Source organism: Oncorhynchus clarkii, chromosome 12, assembly GCF_045791955.1.
Source record: "Oncorhynchus clarkii lewisi isolate Uvic-CL-2024 chromosome 12, UVic_Ocla_1.0, whole genome shotgun sequence".
Classification (NCBI taxonomy): domain Eukaryota; kingdom Metazoa; phylum Chordata; class Actinopteri; order Salmoniformes; family Salmonidae; genus Oncorhynchus; species Oncorhynchus clarkii.
The window spans coordinates 81,540,393-81,559,689 of NC_092158.1; the positions used below are offsets into that span (position 1 = coordinate 81,540,393).

Below are 19,297 nucleotides of genomic sequence, written 5' to 3' on the forward strand. Positions count from 1 at the left end.
GAGCACGGATAGAGCTAGCTATAGGACACATCTTTGTATCTGTGCCATTATAACGTCTGGGACAGCATGGGCAGCTCAATTGAGGCTATCTCCATTTTAAAGTAGCACATTGTCTTCTTCTTCTTCTTCCTTGGCTGATTCCTCCCAACTCATAGGAATTCCTACCCAGTTGACTACTTTAAAATGGTGGAAGCCCTCAATGGCAATGTCCATGTTAAAATGGGTTATATCCATGAGGAGTCATCTATCTTTCTGGATGGGCGCACACATATGGAAAGTATCAAACACATCAACATATGTAAACCACATGTTTTACCTGTTCCATATATTCCATTCCAGCCAGTACAATGAGCCTGTCCTCCTATAGCTCATCCCACCAGCCTCCTCTGCTGTACATGTACTGCATCAACTCAGATGATCTTCTTGGCATTCTTGCTCTATGCTTAGGGCCCCATCTAGTGGCTAAAATAATTTCATGACCAGAAAGTGTCTGACACTGGTGTCACACACACACAATCACACATGCACGTGCACGCGTGCACACACACACACACACACACACACACACAAACACTCACTACGCCGCTGGTTGGTCACAAACGGATGTGAGTGAGTGTGGAACCTGCAGCTGTAGATGAGGTTTGGCTGGTTTGCTGACATAGTTGGGCTGGGGATTCAGGCCAAACAGTGTTGAGTCTATTGCAAAATCCCAATGAAATCTTCCTCCTTTTAAGAACCACTCATGTAAAGTATTCAGTGATGGAAAGAGTACCCAAATGTCATTCTTGAGTAAAAGTAAAGATACAAAAAAAAATACACTTAAGTAGTACATTCAAGTATTTTTACATAAGTACTTCACACCACTGAAAGTATGTGAGTGTGATGATGGAAGGTTCTTAGAGAGGCAGCTTTAATAGGAATTTTGCAATAGACTCAACACTGTTTGGCCTGAATCACGGCCTTAATAGCTTTAAAATAGTAAAAGCAAGCTAAGCATTCATTTAAAGTATGCTGGTATTTGAAATGATTTTTTGTTCCCTTTTTTGTTCCCTTTTTGTTCCCGTTTCATAAAATGAGTTTGGCATTTCCGTAGAATGCTGTAGATTTTGTTCAAGTAAGAATATGTATTATCAGTACAAACAAACATTTTTTGAAGAAAATATTACATTTCCCATATAATGGATATATTGCCCATCATAGAAGCTTTGGACGAACCTGCAGGGACCATAGTTTAATTATGTTGTTACTGTAGAGTGATAAAAAATGCATTATAAACTGGGTGGTTCGAGCCCTGAATTCTGATTGGCTGACAACCGTGGTATTTCACGGGTATGGCAAAACATTTATTTTTACTGCTCTAATTACATTGGTAACCAGTTTCTAATAGCATTAAGGCACCTCTGGGATTTGTGGTATATGGCCAATATACCATAGCTAAGGGCTGTATCCAGGCACTCTGCATTGCGTCGTGCTTAAGAACAGCCCTTAGCCGTGGTATATTGGCCATATACAACACCCCCTCGGGCCTTATTGCTTAAATATAAACCAACAGCTCTGTAAATAAATGGGAGAGTATTCCCTTCTCCATAAATCTACTGTAGGCCTACATGTTTTGTTCAGCTGGATGTGTTGATCAAATCCATTAATTGGAAGGACATTGATATGCACTAAATCCTTGATTATGTTGTTTATTTTTATTAACTATTTGTTTTGTTGAGTATTGTTTCACATTTGATTATATTCTTAACATTAGCAAAAGTGAATAGAAATATGTCCGATTACAATAGGACTTTTATACCCTGCCTGCCTAGCAATAAATTATGCTGACACACCTCTTTCTCTCTATCACTTCATTATGTTGTGTTGACATTATACTAGGTGCTGTCGTAAGCACTGTAACATTGCAAATTGTAAATTGTAAACTGCAGTTACATGGAAGGCTGTCACTATAGATTTTCACACTTCCAGTGCAATACACCGTTGTCACTATAGAAAGAGGTTGTGTAGTTTATCATAAACTTACAGTACAAGCCAGATGTTTGAAAGAGAAAGATAATCTATACTACTTAGTCCAAAACTTCCCCCCTGTTGCTACTCTGGTTCTGAGGGTTGAATCGTGCTAAGATGAGGGCCTGCAGGTGCAGCTATAGACTAAACCCTGGGGGCTTACACATTACTTCCCCATGTCAACTGAATGTCATGTTTACTCTGCTGTCCATTCACATTCCTTCCTCTGCTGCTGTCACAGTTGAACAATATTATGTGGAATTTCATTGCCAACTATGCTGACTTAATCTGGTGATCTTTATTACAACTTTACTACAACTGGTGTGAAAGAATAAAAGAGGAGTTTGAATAGTCATTTCTACTCTGTGAAAAATAACTTGTCATTTACATCTAGAACATCAAGTGGACCAAGCTTTAGAGTCAACAAGAAATAATATTGAACTAGAAAAAAGAGAGCGAAACCACGCTGTAATCTCTATGGGTTTGACTTCCTGTCACAGACTGCAGCTTTAGTTAGCAACATGTGAAGGCTTGCACAAGAGACTGCTAAGTGGAGGACAGAAAGCATGTGTTTTATACCATTCCATTATTCCGTTCCAGCCATTATTAAGAGCCCATCCTCCCCAATTAAGGTACCACCTGCCACCTTCGGCAGAGCTACACTATCTATCCCTCAGCCTCTTTGCATGGAGTAAACTCCCTGCTTGCTCTCTATAATGATGGTCAGCAGCATCTGTTATGAATGCATAGCCCAAAAAAACACACCAAACATGCATTTTTCTAAAGAGAAATATGAGGACTGTAGATAACTTTATATAACCAAATTCCAAAGCCATCTGTTTCCATTAACTGTATAATGCAGGCTGAATTATATAACTTATATTGGTTTGAAAGCCTACATTGATATGTTTTGATATGTGTTGATATAGACAAGAATTAGCCTATACGATCTGTCATAGAAAGACAGTAGGTTACTGAAATAGAGCTCGATAACTTCAGTTTAGTTTGTTTGAGGAGTGTCAGTGTTTTATCGTGGGAAGCCCATTTCCAATGAGATCTTCATGCATGCCATCCGAAAGAATGTGAAACATTTGGACATGTTCAAGATGATGCCAAGGAGCATTAATTTGCCTATCCGAAAGACACATGGAAGATCACAGGAATAAAGTCTATACTGTGTGTGTGTTTGCGTGTGTAAATCATAATGTTTCACCTCATGCAATAAGCCTTTATTACATATTGTCACATTATTCATTTAAATGTATTTTTATTTTATTTAATCTTTATTTAACTAGGCAAATCAGTTAAGAACAAATTCTTATTTACAATGACGGCCTACCCCGGTCAAACCCGGACGACGCTGGGCCAATTGTGCCTCCCTATGGGACTTCCCAATCACGGCCGGATGTGATACAGCCTGGATTCGAACCAGGGACTGTAGGGACGCCTCTTGCACTGAGATGCAGTGCCTCAGAATGTTTGTGGTCAAGTACAAAAGTTCCTTTTGAAAAGGGGCGGTATTTAACCAAGTGCATAAGCCTTTATTATTTATTGTCACATTATGAAAATTATCTGTTCTATTCATCAGCACTTTTGAGGTAAAGTCCAAAAGTTCCTTTTGAAAAGAGGCGGTCACTAACCAAGTGCAAGTAACTGGTTCATCTCCGCGGTGGGACTTTCTTCTATTGTGCGTGTTGGAGAGGGAACTCGAAAGTCTCGGCTTTGTTATACTTCAATGAAAGGACGCGGAAGTAAACAGTCTTTAACGGATTTGTTTTATTTAACCTTTATGATTTTACGAATATGACGTTTTCCTTTTGATGCGAACTTGCGAAATTTTGACTGAAATTATGATCTAGTAGGCAAAGCCCTGCCTGGCTGCGTAAATTTCCCGGCCTCTTGTGACTGTCAACGCGTGGCTCTTTACATGAGATAAAGGTAAATATCGTTTTGCAATATACAGTTTACCCATTTGAAGAAAGCTAGATTATTCTTACATACGTGATGTAACCATAAATGTAAATGTAATATACCCACTGTTATATGGGTAGCCAAATCATATCACCAAAATGACCAAACCTCTTATAATGTCATACTGGCTTGAAGACACTGCTCTAATCTTATGAACAGCTGTTACAGTCATACCCACTCCACTTTTTCTGTAATGTAATTAATTATAATAATTAGTCAGCTTCCTCTCATCTGAATTGTGAATCATTGCTCTTTAATGGTTAGAGAACTGTCTCTCTCTCAAGAGTGGTATCCCTATAATTTGTTTGAAATTTTTTAGATTCTGAAATTGAAATAAGTGCCACATAGAGAACTTTAACTACCTGTTTGATACAATCAATAACTGTCCCCAGTAACCAACAGTTGTCCACAGACATTGGTGAAAAGGATATTCAATATAGTTCTGGAGCACACAAGTAGGCTATGAGACAACTTGTTACCTACCATATTATGCAATGCTATTATAAATATATAACAACAAGGATATTATGTTTGACCTAACAGTTGAAATATTTTCATTGTTGCTAAATTATTTGAAAACGAACTTTACATATAGTCCCCCTGCCCATGCCATGGTGATGTGAAAGGTATTTTGAAATAGCTTTTTGTTTGAACGTTTTTTCCTCAAATAGCTTCTCCTCTGGGATGTGGTAATTTATGAGTAGTAGAAGATAAGTTCAACAATAGTTGTATTTATGTGATGAGGAAGTATGTTCATAATGTGTTTTCTTTTGATATGAAACTCAGTTAAAATAGAAAGCCACTGAAGAGGACAGGTGCACTATTGAGCAAGCTTTATAAGTTCATGTTTTTTGGGGGTTGTTTTTTTGTTGCTAAAACAAGGTCCTCGATTCAATCATAGTAGGCTAGCCATGTCAGTCTAATTGACACAGTGTGAGCTACTATGGTGTGTCAAATAGATTACAAACAGTACAGTATCACTGGATCTTTCAATGCTTTACATGGTGGTAAATTGTTGTTTACTAAAATATATAGAACTTGTTGAATTTGGATTTCCCATAATTGAGACTGGATGGATATTTATAAATGTATATACAGTATTGTCTAGTGCTGTTCTTCTCAGTGCTGGGTAGTTGGATGTCATAGTTACTCTCAAAAACACATTCTGCACATTCCTCACTAATCTCTGATTGGTGAAGTGTAGAGAAATGTTTAGTGCCTTCACATAGTTAGGCTTTGCATAATGTAAATCCTTAATTATAGAACTTACCGTTTCTAACATTTCCAACAAAGAAAATTATGCACGCTACTCCGTAATAGATCTTACCACTTCTACAATGTCCGTTATTTAATAAAGATATCTGTTTAAGACATCATAATCCTATTTATTTGACTAATGGTGGAATGTTTGGCCCCACAAGACTATATAACAACCGACTGGGCTGTTGAAGAGGCACAAAAGTGCTAAGAAAAAAACAGTTGGGAGCAGAAAAAATCCAGCTAAAATGAATGTGGGCAGTGAGAGTTGAAACCACTGCAAATATCCCCTTCACCCAGGTCACCGTACCAGGGGAGCTCTAGGGACATTGGCACATTGCCCCTGGCCCACCTCACTGGTGACATGTTACTAGAGTAGATGCTCTGCACTGTCTCTTCCCAGGGGACTCAGCTACTGTTTTGTTACTATTTTACATGTTTGAGACTTCCATCCTCTAGAGCAGTGGTTCCCAAACTTTTTATAGTCCCGTACCCCTTCAAACATTCAACCTCCAGCTGCGTACCCCCTCTAGCACCAGGGTCAGCGCACTCTACAATGTCGTTTTTTGCCATCATCGTAAGCCTGCCACACACACAACACTATACGATACATTTATCTAATATAAGAATGAGTGTGAGTTTTTGTCACAACCCAGCTTGTGGGAAGTGACAAAGAGCTCTTATAGGACCAGAGCACAAATAATAATATAATTTATCTCTTTATTTAACCATCTTACATATAAAACCTTATTTGTTAATCGAAAATGGTCAATAACTCACCACAGGTTAATGAGAAGGGTGTTCTTGAAAGGATGCACATAACTCTGCAATGGTGCGTTGTATTGGAGAGAGTTCAGTCTTAAATCCTTTCCCACACACAGTCTGTACCTGTATTTAGTTTTCATGCTAGTGAGGGCTGAGAATCCACTCTCACATAGGTACGTGGTTGCAAAGTGCATCAGTGTCTTTTTGCCAAGGCAGGATACTCTGAGCACAGCCCAATCCAGAAATCTGGCAGTAGCTTCTGATTAAATAAAATTTTCACAGAGCCGCTTGTTGCAATTTCGATGAGGCACTCTTGTTCAGATATCGGTAAGTGGACTGGAGGCTGGGCATGAAAGGGATAATGAATCCAGTTGTTTGTGTCATCCAGTACCTGCGTAATTACGCATCCAACTCACTCAGGTGCTTCGCTATATCACATTTGACATTGTCCTTAAGCTTGAGTTCATTTGCACTCAAAAAATCATACAATGATGGAAAGACCTGTGTTGTCCTTGTTAATGCAGACAGAGAAGAGCTCCAACTTCTTAATCATAGCCTCAATTTTATCCTGCGCATTGAATATAGTTGCAGAGTGTTCCTGTAATCCTAGATTCAGATCATTCAGGTGAGAAAAAACATCACCCAGACGGGCCAGTCATGTGAGAAACTCATCATCATGCAAGCGGTCAGACAAGTGAAAATTATCGTCAGTAAAGAAAACTTTAAGCTCGTCTCTCAATTTAAAAAACGTGTCAATACTTTGCCCCTTGATTACCAGCACACTTCTGTATATTGTAAAGCGTTACATGGTTGCTGCCCATATCATTGCATAGTTCAGCAAATACACAAGAGTTCAGGGGCCTTGCTTTAACAAAGTTAACCATTTTGACTGTAGTGCCCAAAATGTCTTTCAAACTGTCAGGCATTCCCTTGGCAGCAAGAGCCTCTCAGTGGATGCTACAGTGTACCCAAGTGGCATCTGAAGCAACTGCTTGCATGTGCGTTACCACTCCACTATGTCTCCTTGTCATGGCTTTTGCACCATAAGTACAGATACCAATATGAGCAGCAGCTACGTTTGGCTACATATGGACCGTTAGTGGAATTCCAGCGAGAGAGTAACAGTTAATGTGATTGGATGTTAATTATTTGTCTAGGCTACCTGTATTTGACATTGTGTTGTTATTTCGCTGAACACTAGATGGTTTAATTTTATTTTTGGCAGTGAAACGAGGCTACTCAGGCGATAAAAAATCCTCACCCAAATGTATAGCCCCGTTGGAAAATATAAATGGACTGTTTGAAAATGTGAAGAAAAACAAATATTATTATTATTTAAAAAAATGTGAATCACATTTTTATTTGGCGTACCTCCGACGGCATTGTGCGTACAAATACCTGTTCTAGAGCACTCAACTCTTACCCTGTAAGGTCCGTAGCCTGCTGGTTTTCTGTTCTACCTGATAATTAATTGCACACACCTGGTGGCCCAGGTCTAAATCCGTCCTTAATTAGAGGAGAACAATAAACAAATGCAGTGGAACTGGCTTTGATGTCCAGAGTTGAGTTTGAGGGCTCTAGAGTGACAACAACAAGGTTCTGTCTGTCTGTCTGTGTGTGTGTGTGTGTGTGTGTTCACAGCTGTCTAATAGCAGAATTGTCCTGACAGCAGAATGATTAAGTGGTTTGTGGGATGTATTTGACCAGTGTTTTTTACAAAGATTTTATCAGTGGTTTATGCTCATTGGGGTAAGGGGTTTTGTGGTGGTCAGTGTAGTGTCTTATCTTACTATATCTCTCTCGTCAGTCTTACCTTATGTCGCAACGTTGTATTAGTTAATGTGACGACTGTTGTTCATCGAATGATTAAATGTTTCTAATTGCGTGATTAACTGAATCAAGCAATTATTAACTCATTAACCTGGGGCACCATGGGGAAACTAGTTTTTATTGAGTTTCTATTTTCCAAATTAACTCAAAGAATATCAGAATATTGATTTTACAACAGCCGCTAATCAACCAGTTACCGCTACAATCTTGTTCTGAACGTTGTACAGTCCGTGAATCTGCACGGACTCGGGTCTCACCAATGAGTTCGTACCACACCAATCTTAGTTTAATATTTATTTACAAAAATCTAAAATGATGATAAAAGATACACATAGACAAAACACATTATAGGCTATTGACTAGAACTTAGTATAACGGGCCAACACACTATGGCGCGTGTTACCCAAAATGGGGATTTCAAAGAGAGAGAGGAAAAATAAAGTTCACAAGAGAAATATACATTTGGGTGAATTTGTCAGATATGCTATTCTAACCCTAGCCTTGCCCCAAACTGCCGCTCTTATGGGTCAGAATATAATGATGTAATTACGTGGGGTAGACCTCTGAGGATTCTCTGCGTGGACCGTTCAGGGTTCCGTTCAGGCTGCTCGATGACGCACTTCTCCAGCGCACCTTTCTGGTCGTCCTCACGATGTCAGTGTCCTTTTGACTTAGGAGTCTGTTCCCTTAACCTTGCTCTGGAAGGGGTCTTCTGAGGACAGACAGCTCTGTAGTTCAGAGCTCACAGCATAGGAATGAAACCTTTTAGATACCACGATTCACTGGGATTGGATGCTAAGGGGGCTGCCTTGAATTCACCCGCTTAGACACAGCTACTCATCCATAGCTTGGGTAGAAAAATATTTCTTTGTTTTCAAACTTGTGTTGCGTTCTGGGTTCGTTTACTTTTTAGACCTTGGCTGCAGCTTGGGTCACGTAGTCTTCTGTATTCTTTACTCACAGGTTTTATACCCTTGGGTCAGAAGTGGGTGTAATCGCCTTTAGGGCAATTCTCTGGGCATACCCAGTTAAGAGCAAGGTCTAGGTTTTTTTCAAATCCAATTTTAGACAACTAACTTAACATTTCATCTTTACCAAAACATTCCCTTTGATTTGGACATTTTCCACACAACGTACAATGTATAAACATCAAACATATACTAGGAAAGCTCTTCACGTTACAAAGTTTTCGTAATAACGTCATCTATTAACCTTTAATAACAAAACAAAAATGACATACATTTTCATATTCCATCTATCGTCATGACCACCTTTGTGGCTGACGGAAACCATTGTTCCAAAGTCCCTTTATTTCATGTTTAATGTTCTGAGGCTGGTTCTCCATAGTAACAGGACAAAGGAATTTGTCTGTGGTCTGAGATTTACCAGGGGCGTGAAGGGTCATAAAACCCCTACATCTTCAGGACCCTAGATCTCTCCTCCTCTGTTGGCGTTGAGAGATAATCTGTAGGGTTGTGGTCTCCTGTAACCTGACCTGATCAGGACAGTCATGACACTTACTATATCTCTCTTGTCAGTGTAGTGTCTTACCTTCCTATATCTCTCTTGTCAGTGTAGTGTCTTACCTTACTATATCTCTCTCGTCAGTGCAGTTGACAGTATTTTGAGATTTGTTGGATGTATGCAGTTTATGTACATGCTTTTTCAGCAAGCTGCTGGGATATGTTTTATCTAAAATCAAAAGTAAGAGTTATATTGATAATGTTTATGAGGGCTAATCTGCAATGTCATCAGAAGGTTCACTTCATTAGTTAAACATTAGAGCCATTCGGTGAGGCAAGTGATTTAAAACTAAAGTGCCTGTTTGGCTGCATGCGTGTTTTACTGTGTTTACGGTACATGGTTTTATGGAGCGAAGGAGTTAGATAACACAGATTGACTGCACTTCTGTGTACACACATGGTTCAACTGAAGTGGGAATCATTTAGATTAAACAATTTGTTGAATTTATGTCAATGGAATGTGTGGTGATATCCCTTGACCTTCTCCTTGCCCATCCACACCTCCAAGAAAAAAGAATATTGTTATCATATGTGGGCTACTGAGTGGTACAGCAGTCTGAAGCACTGCATCTCAGTGCAAGAGGTGTCACTATAGTACCTGGTTCGAATCCAGGCTGTATCACATCTGGCAGTGATTGGGAGTCCCATAGGGCGGCGCACAATTGGCCCAGCGTCATCCGGATTTGGCCAGAGTAGGCCGTCATTGTAAATAGTAATTTGTTCTTAACTGACTTGCCTAGTTAAATAAAGGTTACATTTAAATAAAACAATTCTATTAAACTGATATGTGAGCTATTACTATCAATAAGTGAATATGTTGTGTTGACTTTAGAGAGAGAGACAGAGGAGAGTTTCCTCCTCTGGTTTAATGAATAGTTCCTGTCTGGTAAAGAAAAAGGGAGAGAAAGAGATGCATCTGGGTCTGACAGAAACACACAGAGTTAAAACAACTTTCTACATGTAATTGAATTTCATCTTCAGTTGTCCTCATGTTGTTTATGCGGCCTTCCATCCGGCTTAGTAGAGCTCTGTGAATGATTCTCATTATCATCTATCTACCCTCACTCATATCCGCTCTGAATAAGACAGAGAGGGGGAACAGAAGGGGTCTTTTACTGCAGAGTAGGAGTTTTAATCAGGGTACAGGATTGGAGCCGTGGTGAGCAATAGAAGCTGATACTACAGCGCTGGTATTGGCTCCCTCCGGTGTCTGATGGCTGAATAGGTAGAGAAGTAGGGCTGGGATAGATTTATGAAATTGTATGTAATCTTGTGTGTATCTATGGTTCTGGGGATGGATAATGTATGTGATTTTGGAGCATACACTGCAGACCCCCCTTCAACCACACACACGTGGGAGAGCAGCAAATTGAACATCAAAGATAATTACCATCATGAGATTTCAATCTCTAAAAATTACGCCGCTTTTTTTTTTACTTAATTGAAAGGGGAAATGGACAGCTCCTGATGTTGTTTGTCCTCCTCTGACTCGCTCTTCTGCCTGTTCCTCCATGCTCATGTCTGTTTATGTATCCCGTAGGTAAACATTAACACATGGTGAATGCTACGAACTACCGAAACAAGAATTGTTCTCTCCTCAGCTTCGTGACAGAAGGTAAGGGGAAGTGTCAACTTGTCAAGTGACAACTTTTCTCTGTTTTGCTTCCATTTTTAAATGATTTTCCAGTTTCCCCATTTCTTTATTTCTCATTTTCCATATCTAAACTTCATAGCTAGGAATGGGATATATTTATCTAAAGTTATACTTAGCCTTGTGTTCAGAAGGATACAACTGAACCAAAGGATTTTGAAACTAAATCTGTGTTCTTATTGCACAACTCCTCTCATGTTATCTCCTCCATTTCAATTTTTTTTTTTGCGTTTTATCCTACTGAATGTATTTCCCCATGCAATGGTTGTTACAGCCCCAGGTGCAATATTCACAGATTACAGAATGTACAGCATAGTCTAGTCTAGGCTGGTAACAATTGTATTTTGCAAACCACCACTTAGCAGAATTACCCCTCCAGAGTTAAGTTACTGGCAATATCGACCTAAAATACAAGTATACCGTAAGCTGTTTAAACAGTGCAGTTATTTGTAAGCCTATGTTCCTTAAAGGAGCATATAGGAGCTAAGGACTTAAATGTCTAATGCAGACATTTTCATCTCAATATCAAATCATTTCTGATTAACAATTAAGTACCTTACTGGGATTTTTTTCAATTAAAATGGTCAAGAAGTAGGCTAGGACTCTCTGGGAGTAGTCTGAGTGAGGAGGAGAAAACTGAAAACTGTAGCTGTTATTGGCAAAGAGGTAGAGAGAGGGCTGCCGTTCTGACAGAGATCATTGAGGCGCGGTTATAATTTTTCATGCTGCAGGTGGAAGCTGGCGATCAGACAGACAATTTTGGGGATGAGAATATTTTTTTGAAAATGCTACAGACAGCTGTATTGGTCTTTCATACAGGACTAGTAAAACATTGTTTTTTGCATTTTTAAATAATTATTGTTTTTAGGGGGTGCTGCAGCACTCTCAGCACCCATACTTCCTGTGGCTATGATCAGGTGTGTGTGTAGTCTCAATTAAAATAGTAAGCTATAGACTATGCATGGGCGGAGAAGCAGGGTGCAGTTATCTATCTAAAAGCTGCGGGTGCGGCCGGAATGAAGAAATCAGTCCTGCACAAAGTTTGGAACTCTCTTTCATATTGATCTATTAACTAATTTACTGCCAAAACTCCATCCCACCAAAACAGGAGGATATTTCAGGCGGTCTTCACAAACAGCCCGTACACTAAAATGGCATTATCATCATTTTCACAAATACACAGTATTATTCCAACCTCAGTGTCGAAATATATCTAAAACACAGGAAATACAATTTTTGACTGCAATGTATAGTTTGCTTACTTTGAAACTACCAACCCACATCTCTCCCTGACTCATCTCATTCCATAGACCGACTGCAGTCCTTTTGCATCCCTATTCCAACTCTTTGACCCTTCCACCGCTCGCCATGGAAGCCAGAGGAAAGTACGAGTTTAATGCTACGGCTGAGGATGAGCTGAGCTTCCGAAAGGGAGACATCCTGAAAGTGAGTATGACCTGAGAATGGGAGGAGACACATTACAATTCAGAATAGTGTGCCATAGTAAGGCTAAAGAATGGCAGTAGTACAACTGAGTGTGGGACTTGGCTTTAAAGACACATTCCACTAATCTAATTCCTAAATTCTACACACTAAGTTCTACTGTTGTATTCTGCTGTAATATTAAACCGAAACAGTGAGATCTGTTGTTTTTGTATATCTTTGTTCCCTAATCAGATTCTAGGTAGTCAAGATGAGTGGTTTAAGGCAGAGCTGCATGGACAGGAAGGCTTTGTGCCCCAAAACTACACTGAGAGACAAACCCCAAGGTGAAATAAAGTTACTAATTTCCATCCATAAAATGTATTTGAACACACATATACAACATGAGTTTGTATGCTTACAGTAAGTACAGTATAGCCACATCTGTATACTGTATCTCTCTCTGTCCAGCTGGTTCAAGGAGACGGCAAGCCGCAGCTCTGCTGAGGAGCTCCTGATGTCTAGGGAGGTGGGGGGATTCCTGATCCGTGGCAGTCAGAGCTCCCCTGGAGAATTCTCCATCTCTGTCAGGTGGGTGGGTGTAGTCTCAGGCCAGGATATTACAGGGAGCTAGCTCACTGATTACAAAACAGTACCTAGTGGGGGGGGGGGGGGGTAGAGTCTGCACTGCATGAACTCTGTAAAATGTGGTAACATGTTAACCTGCAAAAGTCATCTGTGAACATTTTCACAATCTCCCTCCATTTCTTATGAAATGTCTATGAGCCAGGGGAAGAATTCAGTTTCTGTAGGCTATACTTGATATTATTGGTACAGCTTTTCCTTGCAATATCTAACATAAGCCAGCAGGGGACAATGAAAGTACTGCACCAGAGAAACAGTTGACTTTGGATTTATGGAATAGGACAGGACACAACTAAATTGTTTGAATCATAACTCATCACATCCTATCATTGTTTATTTAAACTTTATTTAACCAGGATAAGCCCATTGAGACCCAGAGTCTCTTTTTCAAGGGAGACCTGGCCAAGAAGGCAGCAACATTCAATACATTACATAATTAAAACATACAACAATAAAACAACATGATCCAGCCTAAAAAAGTCTCCCATCAATATTTTAAATTCATTCAGTGGCACTAACATATCTAGATGAAACATGGATTGTAGATTATTCCATGCCTCTGGTTCACAAGAAGAGAAGGCAGTCTTGCCTAATACTGTGAATGTCCTGGGGACTTTAAGTAGCAACCACCTAGCAGACCGGGTATGGTAACTGCTGGTGGTGAAGGAGACCAGACTACAGAGGTAAAGAGGGAGTTTACCCAAAAGGGCTTTGTAGATGAATACATACGAATGTATCTTTCTGCGCATGTAAAGTGAGGTCCAACCTACCAATGGTGGGTGAGTGACTTGGCATTTTGTAAAAAAGCGCAAGGATGCATGATAAACAGAGTCCAGTCTCTGTAAGACCGAGGAGGCTGCATGCATATACAACAAGTCACCATAATCAATGACAGAGAGAAAAGTAGCTTGAACAAGCTTCTTTCTAGCCATAAGCGGGAAGCAAGCCTTATTTCAATTTAAGCTTTGTCACAAGATTATCCTCATGAACTTTAAAGGACAACTTGTCATCCAATCAAATACCTAGGTATTTGTAGGATGACACTTTTTCAGTGGATAAGCCACCAGATGTGACAATGCTAACGTTCTCTGGCAGAGTTTTAGCTCCGGTAAAGGTGATGAATTTAGTTTTTTGTACATTCAAGACCAGTTTGAGACCATAAAGGGAGGCCTGCAGTGACTGAAAAGCAGTCTGGAGCTCTTCAACAGCCTGAACCAGAGAAGGAGCACATGAATATATGACTGTATTACCTGCATATAGATGTAACTTTGCTGGTTGCATCCCATTTCCAAAATCGTTAATAAAAATTGAGAACAACACAGGAGCTAAAATGGAACCCTGAGGCACACCTCTATTCATCTCTAGAAAGCTAGACTTGTGATTGTCAGTATATACACATTGTGTTCTGTCAGAAAGATAGTTCCTAAACCAATTTACTGCCCATTCACTGAGACCAATGTTTCTGAGTCTAGCTAGCAACAATTCATGGTCAACTGAATCAAAGGCCTTTGCTAAATCAACAAACAGAGCAGCACAATATTGCTTTTTATCAAGTGCATTAATGATGTTATTTGCCACTGCCATAGCTGCAGTTGTGTTGCTGTACCCCAATCTAAAGCCAGACTGAACCCTGCTCAGTATGTTCTTTTCAATTAAGATGTTTTTTAACTGTGAGTTCACTAGGGATTCATAGACTTTGGCCAGGATAGTGAGTTTAGAGATAGAACCATAGTTTTAAGCATCTGAGAGATCTCCACCCTTTAGCAGCGGGAGGACATAAGCTGATTTCCAAATGCCGGGTATGGAATTGGTCAAGAGACTCAAGTTGAAAATGTGAGCCACAGGTTCAGTAATAATACCAGCTGCTATCTTTAAGAGGTAGGGGTCCAAGTTGTCTGGACCTGCATACTTTTAGTGTCTATTGCCTGTAGTGCTTTATAGACCTCAGTATAAGAAACAGGCTCAAAGATCAAATGGTTCACATGAGGGCCTATATCATAGTTGACTGTAACAGAGCTTACATTAGAGGCCTGGGCCCACCATTATCAAAAACTGAACCAGCAGATATGAAGTGCTTGTTAAAACCCCTACAACATCGGCTTTATCCTTCACTTCATTAGAATCCATCATTAAATGGTCAGGAAGGCCAGAGGATACATTACAACCTGACACTGATTTGATTCGTTTCCAGAAGGTGGTAAGGTTGTTTAGGTTCTCTGTGACTGCATCTAAATAGTAATCTGATTTGGACTTCCTGATCAATACTGTGTATTTGTTTCTTAGCGCTCTGAAGGAGGCCCAGTCAACAGGAGCATTTGTATGTCTAGCTTGAAACCAAGAGATATTTCTCTTTCTAATTAATTCTGCCAAGTTATCTGAAACCCAGGGATTGTCCATTTCAATGATTCTGAATTTCTTCACAGGGGCATGCTTATCACAAATCGACACAAATGACATATACAAATAGTCCCAGGCAGTGTCAACCAGGGTTGGGGTCAATTCCATTTCAATTCCAATTAATTCAGACACTAAACCAAATTCAAATTCCAAATCTTCCTCATTGAAAATCATTTAAATTGAAATGTCAGTGTACTTCCTGAATTGACTGGAATTGACCCTAAATCTGCATTGTACTTACTGTATGTGACTAAGAGGCCAGATGTTGTGTTGTGACATGCTTCACTGATATATAAAACCTTTCCCCTCAGACATGAGTTTGACGTGCAGCATTTCAAAGTGATGAAGGACAGCAAAGGCCACTACTTCCTGTGGTCAGAGAAATTCACTTCCCTCAACAAGCTGGTGGACTTCTACAAGAACACCTCCATCTCCAAGCAACGGGACATCTACCTTAGAGACGGTAGCCGGGATGACCAGAGCCCATCCGCACCCCAACCGGTATTTCAGCCGTATATTATCTCAGTTCAATCAACTCTTTAGTGAAGCCTTCCTTCCCTTTCTTGACTTCCCACTCTTCTGTATCTTCTGTACTCTCAAGCACACATACAGGAACTGAAATCAGTGAGCACCAGAATGGTCAATTAACCAATGGTATTGGTCTATTAACCAATGTACTGCATGGTGATGTCACCATGGAAAATCAAACCTCTACACAGAAGGTCCTGTGTAGATTGTACTTTCAACCAGCAACTATCAGGAAATAACACTGATCAAACGTTTTTGTTAGTTTCATCAGCTGTTGTACAATAGGATATAAAAACTACATTTTGACTGCACTGGGCCTTTATGAAAACTTTCCTGTCCACATCCTTCTGTTGTCAGTTGAAGAGGGGGAGTCTACCTGAGGAGAGGAGCTATGGGGCCCCTACTGCAGCCACGTCACACCGCAGGGCCTCAGACCTTCCTCACAGTCAGCAGGTAAACACCACTCACCCCAAAGTACAAACCTACACTACCTACAATGCAGTCTTTTGAATCATGTTGGTTGTTCAGAAGCTGCTATGTACCATGGTCATGTAAAACCATGTCATTGCTTTTATTTGATTTCATCGGGTTTGTAATGTTTTACTGTGATTCTGAGACATGCTGTAGGTTGGTTTAAAGGTTAGAGTCTGACTTGAGTTCAACCTCTCCCCTCTCTTCCCCCAGAGTAAGAGACCTGGGATGGAGGTGAGGGCTCACACCATAGGCACCCCTGGTAGAAACACCCCCCTAACCTCTCTCCCAGCCCCCCAAAGGACATCTGAAACCATGCCTCATCCACAGGTACAGTAAGCCTACTGTAGTCAGTAAATGGGGGCACATCCTTGATGTCCTCTGAAATTACTGGTTCTTATGGCCAGCTATTACCTAACACAGGTGTGTGTGTGTGTGTGTGTGTGTGTGTGTGTGTGTGTGTGTGTGTGTGTGTGTGTGTGTGTGTGTGTGTGTGTGTGTGTGTGTGTGTGTGTGTGTGTGTGTGTGTGTGTGTGTGTGTGTGTGTGTGTGTGTACCAGAGGGCAGTCATACAGGTGAAAGCAGTGTACGACTTCACAGCGGAGGAAGGGGACGAGCTTGGCTTCCGTGCAGGTGATGTCATTGACATTTTGGATCACTCTGATCCATCGTGGTGGAAAGGAAGATTGCGGGGTAAAAGTGGTCTGTTCCCTGCCAACTATACCACACCATTATGAGGAAAGCTTAGAGAGAGAAAAGTCGCTCTTTGGGCTCCAATCATATGGACTGTGATGATAAGATTCAGGCAACACACAGAAACTTCAGCAGCCCAAACTGTAGGACTAAAAAGAAATTGGTTCACATATGATTTCTGATAACATATGCTCACACATTTATTTTTATTTTAAAGCTGGTGCTCAGCATGAAACAAATGACATACCTAAATGACATTGATTTATAAGCAGAGGCGGACTTACCATTAGGCAGAAGATGCAATTGCCTCAGGCCTCACATCATCTCTGAGCTGGGCATAATAATAAAATACTAGCAATCTTCTTCTTTTCCCCAATAATGTCTCTGCATGAGACCTCACAACTGGTTTATAATAATGGACTATTCCACCTTGACAGAGTTCCTGTGCATTGTTTCACGCGATATGATTGCAAATTTGACTTTCATTGTAATTAAGCTGTATCAATGAGATGCTTTCACAGCGGGGCAGAGAAATGTGCAATTAACGCAACCAGTGAAAATAAAAGGAAAGAAAGAAGATTTAACAGAAAAATTTTGTAAGTTAATGCATTTCTTTAGTCAAAAGACAAGTGCTGCTTGTAATACTGGCATTGTCATCGAGGCAGAAGACATGTATGTGTAGACAATGTATCTGATGCAATCTGGCCAAACAGAGCATGGCATGTCATACGCTTTTTGGCCAGACAGAATCAGATACATTGGAACCATATAGAAAGACAGGGGCGTTGTTTGGCTCACTAGGATAATCGGATCATCTCCAATGAGATAGTTTGTCACTTGCAAATTGAAGGAAATTGTTTGGATGCTACTTTAAGAAGTGATTGTTTGACAATCAGATGGAAACATCATGACTTCTTGTGTTCATTTTAATCACAGCCCCCGCCCCCAAAGGAGGCCTTTGCCTTTTGGTAGGCCGTTATTGTAAATAAGAATTTGTTAACTGACTTGCCTAGTTAAATAAAGGTTACAGGTTAAACAAAAATGGCACATTAAAAGGTCATTTCTTTTGACAGTTAAATGATGTCTTTACTATAAAACCCATAACAAAATGTTGTCCACCCAAATCACTAAGTCCGCCCCTGTTTGTAAGGGAACTTCCACAACCCAACTACAGTGTCATATCCATTGGAGGTTGAAAACTGGGAGCTATGCTGCCACACATTTACTGTATGGTACTACACTTTTTGTACTGCTACCTTTTTGTATTGTTTGTAGTGCTTGCTTTTAATTGTAAGGTCGCCATAGCAAATGATGTCTTGTTAGTGAACTACCAAATTTACAATGTCAGTTTGGGTATGCTTGTGTCTGTCTAAATTAAAACAATGATGTATATAAACCCTGGCTTGCTGATGCTATGTATTGGCCAATGAGATGCTTTGAAACCACCGGTCGGCCATATTGTCACTCCTCAGAAGCAGTCTTCCATAGGAATTCTTCAGTATTTAATTGAAATGTTTTTAGGACAAAATTACATGTATTTAAGTATTTTTTTGTTGTAGTTGGGACAGTATTTTCAAAAAATTACTCTATTGAGCTGACACTGAGAACTACAGTATATTCCTGACCTGCAGTGTTGGGTAATAGTGAACTACATGTAATTCAACTAGTAATTTAACTACATTTTGCAGTAGCTCAGTGGTAGTTGAACTAAATTCAATCTAGGTAGTGTTTTCAGTAGTTATATGAAAAAAATTAAAATGTAACGCTGTAGTAACTACTGGAAATACACACTACTTTTTATTTCAAATAAAGTAAAATATGAGTGAAGTAGGCAATCGTTTCCATTATTTTTCAGCATCAGATTTGGCTAATCCAATTACTACAGCGTTACTACTAGCGAATTAACTACTGAAAACACTACCTAGATTTGAATTTAGTCTTGCAATTTGTAGTCTATGACATTTCAGATTTACATATGATAATTTTTCACAAACAAGTGTGGATGTAGTAAACTACGTTTCAAAGTAACTTTAGTTAAGTAAACTATATTTTCCTTAAGGGAAGCATTAGTGTAGCTTAACTTCTTCCAGAGTGAAGTAATTGGTGGCTTGGTAAACTAGCCTACAGTACCAGTCAA

The 19,297-nt window shown here is 39.9% G+C and overlaps 1 protein-coding gene across 2 annotated transcripts; it reads left to right on the forward strand.

Annotated features, from left to right (window-relative positions):
- The first annotated feature begins 3,557 nt into the window (after positions 1-3,557).
- Positions 3,558-18,556, forward strand: LOC139421457 (GRB2-related adapter protein 2-like). 2 transcript variants are annotated; one of them, XR_011635634.1, is made up of 10 exons: positions 3,676-3,945; positions 10,894-10,968; positions 12,315-12,450; positions 12,682-12,773; positions 12,898-13,017; positions 15,780-15,969; positions 16,354-16,449; positions 16,681-16,797; positions 17,028-17,789; positions 17,829-18,556. XR_011635634.1 is itself a non-coding variant. In XM_071172382.1 (9 exons), the coding sequence occupies exons 3-9, from the start codon at positions 12,373-12,375 to the stop codon at positions 17,202-17,204; spliced, it is 870 nt and encodes a 289-aa protein (XP_071028483.1). In that variant the 5' UTR covers positions 3,558-3,945; positions 10,894-10,968; positions 12,315-12,372; the 3' UTR covers positions 17,205-18,556. The 2 variants fall into 2 exon arrangements, 1 of the variants encoding a protein (XP_071028483.1); XM_071172382.1 differs by having other exon boundaries at positions 3,558-3,945; positions 17,028-18,556.
- Positions 18,557-19,297: the final 741 nt, after the last annotated feature.

Coding starts and splice junctions, on each gene's coding strand:
- LOC139421457 (XM_071172382.1), top strand. CDS start 12,373: ATGGAAGCCAGAGGAAAGTACGAGTTTAATGCTACGGCTGAGGATGAG. Junction 12,451..12,681: donor GAAAGGGAGACATCCTGAAA/GTGAGTATGACC, acceptor TTCCCTAATCAG/ATTCTAGGTAGTCAAGATGA. Junction 13,018..15,779: donor GAATTCTCCATCTCTGTCAG/GTGGGTGGGTGT, acceptor CTTTCCCCTCAG/ACATGAGTTTGACGTGCAGC.